At 30.9% G+C, this 6000-nt stretch overlaps 1 protein-coding gene across 5 annotated transcripts in view; it reads left to right on the top strand.

Annotated features, from left to right (window-relative positions):
- The window catches only part of LOC149189328 (uncharacterized), a 95517-nt gene extending 91553 nt beyond the window's left edge, over positions 1 to 3964 (top strand). Inside the window, exons 4-5 of one of the 5 annotated variants that reach the window (XM_089411787.1) lie at positions 2105 to 2235; positions 3790 to 3964. In XM_089411787.1, the coding sequence (XP_089267913.1) occupies positions 2105 to 2235; positions 3790 to 3914 (256 nt within the window). In that variant the 3' untranslated portion in view covers positions 3915 to 3964. Of the gene's footprint in view, positions 1 to 2104; positions 2236 to 2322; positions 2612 to 3789 lie in introns of those variants that run through there. The other 4 variants (XM_089411788.1, XM_089411789.1, XM_089411790.1 and 1 more) reach the window with 4 other exon arrangements.
- Positions 3965 to 6000: the final 2036 nt, after the last annotated feature.

Raw genomic sequence — 6000 nt, forward strand, 5'->3', positions numbered from 1 at the left:
TTGTATTTTGTTAAATAAATTATATATATCGTAAAGGCCTCTGTTGGTTCCAGAAAGTGTAATGGGAGTATTATTGGGTCCAGAGGAAGGGCAGGGTCTAAATAATATGAATAACAAGGTTGCGATGCAACAAAATACCTGCCAATTAGCTTCTCTTTAAACTTGAAATTTAAAATTACAGCAACAACTTATTATCCTAAGATATTTGAATCATTTGATAAAAGGTTGTAAACTCGATCTCCATGAACATATATAATTGTTGTGAATGCAAGAATTCATTGATTTACAAACAGATAAAAGATGTCGACTTATTCCATTAAATTGGAAAATAATAAACAAATATATTGACTCTGCAGGGGAGACTAGTTTTGTCGATTTGTGGGTGGGGAGGCTTACTTATCATATAAGAAACAGTAAATAAAACTATAATAAAATAATGTATATATACATAGTTATAATGAAATAAAAATACAATAAAATACTTCAATGATATATTGAATCCAAAAATTTTTAATTACTTACCAGTATATCTTATAACTAATAAGTGGTAATTTAATAAAAGCTAAAACCATTTGTGAAAATGTGTATTTGGCTTTCGCTACCATAGACACTTCAATTTCTGGTAAAGCCAAACAATGTGATAACTACCATGCATCCTTTCCAAATGTGAGTCAATGCTTGAGTTATATGCTGCAAACATGTATCTCACCTTCACTACCAAAGGCACACTTCAATTTCTAGTAGAGCCAAATAATGTGTTAAGTGCCGTGCAACCTTTCCAAATGTCAGCCAATGCTTGAATTATATGCTATGAAGTGGCAACTGATCATCAGAACATCCTCATCCTAATCGAGTTTTGTCCCAAAGAATGAACCGGACATTATTGCAAAGATGTGGTTATGAGAATCTTTCCTTCCCCTCATCGGTAGCCTTGCTCACATGAGAGTTGCTTGACCAAAATCAATATCTCGTATTAAAAACCAGAAGGTTAAAAAGTTTAAACCATTGATGTGTAACAACAGTAAATCAGGTCCTGAAATGAAGTAGCTTCCAGAAGATATGACTATCACACCTTGGAGAGCATTGCAACGGGTGAAGGATGAAAAACTTGGAAAAGCAATATTATCTTGTCTGAAGTCGGGGGAATTTTGATTGGAGGAAATGTCTGAGGAATTTCAAAAGTAAGTTTGTTGAATTATTTTCACTGATTTCTAAATTATAATTTTTTTTAAATATAACATATTGTTTTTGGTAGTATTTGTTATCAAGTTGTCTTTAGTGCGACATTTTGGAAGCTTTTCCAGTAGATTTTTCTGGTCTAATTTCTCTAAAATCCGGTAGGAATTCATTGAAATCACAAGTTTGATGGATAACCCCTAGACAATAGAGGTTCCCTAGGGGTTTTTCAGGGTGTTGAATCTATATATACAATCAAAAAACTAATTTAAATAACACAAATCAAGATTTCACCACAAATTGTTCGACCAGATTCTAACACCAGAAACTCCAAAAAGTCACACTCAAGACAACTCCATTTGTTATACATATCATTATATTAATTTTTTACTTTATCTATTAAGTCACAAATTTTACATGAAAAAACAAGAACAAATGGTTAAATTTTTTAATAAATATAGTTGGGATGATGTTGTATGCAACTACCCAGATTCAAGTTCTACATGAACAGTAAAATATTTTTATCTTGCATTTAAAAAAGTATGTTGATTTATACATTTATTTTTATTCATCTGTATACTATTTTTATTTTATAACTTATACATATATTTGTTTATTTTATTAAAGATGAGGAAGGATGCAAATGGAGCATTGGATAGTTTTAGAAACTTTATTGAAAAAATTAAGATTGAAACTCTGAGAAAGCAACGTCTTAGGAATGTTGAACTTGATCCAACTCTTACTCATTTCATTTGGAGTGGGCTCGACACTATTCAATATCAAGTAATACAAGTTGACTGTGAAAACATTGCTAAACTTATACCTAAAAGGGATTATTCCCTAGTTATTGCATATATTTCCCATGGTTTCAATATCCCAAACATTGACTATGATAGTGACCCTTATACTTATCAAGCTCTTAGTAAAGTGGTTGCAGGATTTGTAGAAGTCACATCATCATCATTATGGAGATTTGTGACATTTCATTCAGACACACAATTGGCAATGTTATTGACAAGCTTCAAGGAGAAAAACAAACTCAAGGATACAACTTACATGGTAAGACATTGAAATTGTATGTTTGATTAATGTTAAAAAAATCATTTATGTACAAGTTAATTGTACTTTTACTATTTCATGTTACAGGCAAAAGACAAATCTTCTTAACCATGAAGATCAGCGAATTATGAATTATTATGAGTTCATCCATATTGATAGTTAGACAAAAGATGATAGTTATATGTCTATGCTTTTTAATTGGGTGGATGGAAAGAGTCATAGCCAAGTACTGGTTCATGATGTTTTTGTGAAAAAACTAACATATGAAAATAAAGAAGCAAAAGGAGAGATAGTTGTCATTTATAAAAAACCACAGTCATTGATTAACTATCTTATAGACTTATGTTCAAATGAAGGAGATTGGGTTACGGATTTATTTTTTAAGGCTTTAGTAAGTTTTATTATATAGAATTGAATTTCAATATCTTATTTCTTAATTTATATGTGTACTAATTTACTTCAATATTTCTTTTGTGCTTGATAATTAGGTACAACACTAGCATGTTGTCTACAAAAATAAAGAAATTGCATTGTCATTGAAAAAGATCTAGTACAGTGCAAATTTATTCAACAAATAATTAATGTTGTTCAATTACTTTTAGATGCAATGCAAGAAATTGGGTTGAAGAAAGGGGATTTTAGTGAATCATGTGTGGCAAAAAAGGAAAAGAAACCTCAACCACCATTACATACATTGGAAGAATACAATGATGAAACTCTAGAGGATGAAAAATTTGGATTATGTGATATTGCTGATTAAATTTAAGTTATGCTTGGAAATCAAACTCATTTTTTGTAACTATTAATTAGTTATACTTTTAATGTTTTGACTTTGACATTTTATGAGAAGAATAAGCATTCAATTAATGTTGTTATATGTTCAATATTTGTATTACGTGATTTTCGCTTTAATTTTTATGTGAATCGTTATTTTCTGAAAAAAAATATGTGATTATTATTATTTTTTGACATGAAATTCAAAAAAAAAAAAAACTATTATTTAACCATTTTTTGTTCAATTTTTCCTATAAAAATTGTGATTTTCACATGTCGTTTCTAGAAATTTTTTTATCAAAATGTGTAATTTTTTAGTTATATTTATGTTCAAAATATTTATTTTTATGTCAATGATTAAAATATATATATTTTTTTTAAAACAACTATTTGATGTGCATTGAAAAATTAACTAACGATGTATAAATATGTAGAATATCGAAACTTTAAAATATTGATCTTTTTCTTTAACTATGCATAAAAATAAAGACCTCGCTACAAAAAAAATGAAGAAGAAAACCACTTCAAAAATTGTTAAATTTAGAAAATAACTATTCACATTTAATACATTAGAAAATTTAAAGTCAAAAAATAGGTCTTTTAAAAAAAGGGTGATGTAGAATCAACACTTTTTAAAATTAGTGTGCAAATCACTAACATTTTAAAAATTAATGTACATAAAAAATTCAAAGTATCAAAAACTATGCTAAAAAAATATATGTATTTTGCATCACCATTTTTCAAAATCGGTTGATTTTTTTTGCTACCTCAATGAAACAGGTAATCGTATCAGTGCCTGTTTCAAAGTTTACATTGTTGCCAGCAAAAGAAGGTTGAAGCAACAGAAATGGAAGAAGCGAGACAACATGCACCAAAAGAAGTCATTAGTTAGTTTAAATATGTAGTAGTTAGCCTTTATATATAGCTTTTTTAATGTTTTGCAAATATGTAAAGTTTAATGGTGTTTTTTGGCAAAACATACCAGCAAAATGTTGTAAAAAAGTTGAGTTAAAAACCTCTGAAAATTATTTGCCTCTCGTCAGAGCTATTTTGGAGGAATATATAATTGAAACTGCTACTAATGTATTGGTTTTGGCCAAATTCTAGTGTATTCAATAGAAATATAATCGTTTCTTTTAAAATAATAATAATAATAATCTCTTGGATTTATTAACCACTTCCTTTTATAATATCTATAATCCATTGGGTTTAGAATATTGATCATAAAAAAATTTGTTGGGTTTATCAATCCCTTCGGTTAATTATTCTCTTTGGTTTAATATTATCCTTATAATATTAATCCATTAAGTTTATTATTCCCTTGGTTTTATAATATCAATAATCCCTTAGCTTTATTAATTCGTCGGGTTTATAATATTGATAATCCCTTGGACTTATCATATTATTGATAATATCAATAATATTATCATATTATTATAATATAATAATTATTATTATCATAATTATAATTTGGAATTGTCTATAACGCGACTTTTTGAAAGTCTTTTTGGCGGGTTTTTCCGGTCGAAATCTGGCAGGAATTTATTGGAATCGCAAGTTTGATAGCTAGTTTCTGCACAATGAAAGCGTCCCAGGGGTTTTCCAGGGTGCTGAATCCAAATATGCAGTTAAAAAACCATTTTAACTGCAACAAATCAAGATTTAACCTGAATTTCTTCCGCCAGATTCCGTCACCGGAATCTCCAAAAAGTCGCATTATAGACAACTCCTTATAATTTTATAATAGTAATAGTTTATAAAATAAAAGATATTTTTATTGTTAGAAATATATATTTATAAATATCAATATTAATCTTAAATACATATGCCTATCAGCGTATATCAACCATAGTTACTAATGTGATTGTGCATTTGATTGGTGTACGTCTATTAATGTTTATCACACATTTATTAATGTGGTTGTGTTAGTGTATATACATGATTGAGGTTGTCATGTTATTTTGGGTACATGGTGTGTGATCGACCCGTAGATGGTTCGTGATGAATTTGCACAAACATACATGACTTAGTCAACTATTATTTGACCTCAATTGGTCGCTTCATGATATTCTTCCTTGGAAATGTTGGAGATCTTCAAACAATGTAGTGACAGTCTACAAATTGACCACATGGAAGAGGTTTCTTATTTGAATGACACCCTACATTGAAGGAGCATTTAACATTCTAGATGAGATGTTGAGCCATAAACAATCTAAGGTAGTTTGGGTGCTTGCATGGAGGAATGGAGTTGACTTGGAGACACCTAGGTTGTGATAATATACATGCATGGGGAGTGTACCTAATGGAGCACCCTACATTGATAGATGAGCATAGAGGAGGGTGTTGAGCCCTAGACAATGTGGGGTAGTTTGGGTTCTTGGCATGGAAGCACATAGTTGACTTGGAGACACCTAGGTTGTGATAATATCCATGCATGGGGAGTGGACCCAATGGAGCACCCTATATTGACAGTGGAGCATTTGGCATTCTAGAGGAGGGTGTTGAGCCATACACAATGTGGGGTAGTTTGGGTGCTTGTGTGAAAGCAGACTTGGAGACACTTAGGTTGTGATCATGCTCACACAAAATGAGTGGACATATGGCCTAAGAAGAGTGATGCATCTCTTGGAGAGTTGGAGGAGCATTAAACATCTCATGGAGCACCCTTGCATTAGAGCCTTCCCTGTGTATGCCATCACCTTAGAGCTTAACATGTGTACCCTTTGAGTGTTGGATAGGAGCATTGACCATCTAGTGTTGGAAGAGGAGCATTGAACATCTCATGGAGCACCCTTGCATTAGAGCCTTGTTTCTGTACAACTTCACCTTGGAGCTTAACATGTGTACCCTTGGAGTGCAGCGCTCCACATGTGTGAATCTAATGGTGGCTTTGTAGATTTCTTGTAAGAGTTTACATCAACATCTATTTTGTTAGCCTCCCTTATCCCTAATATATATAAGAGAGGATCTCTCTATCTTTGTGTACTTTTT

Source organism: Pinus tabuliformis, chromosome 3_1 (genome assembly GCF_031772625.1).
Source record: "Pinus tabuliformis cultivar Carrire ecotype Pingquan chromosome 3_1, CPIR1, whole genome shotgun sequence".
Classification (NCBI taxonomy): Eukaryota; Viridiplantae; Streptophyta; class Pinopsida; order Pinales; family Pinaceae; genus Pinus; species Pinus tabuliformis.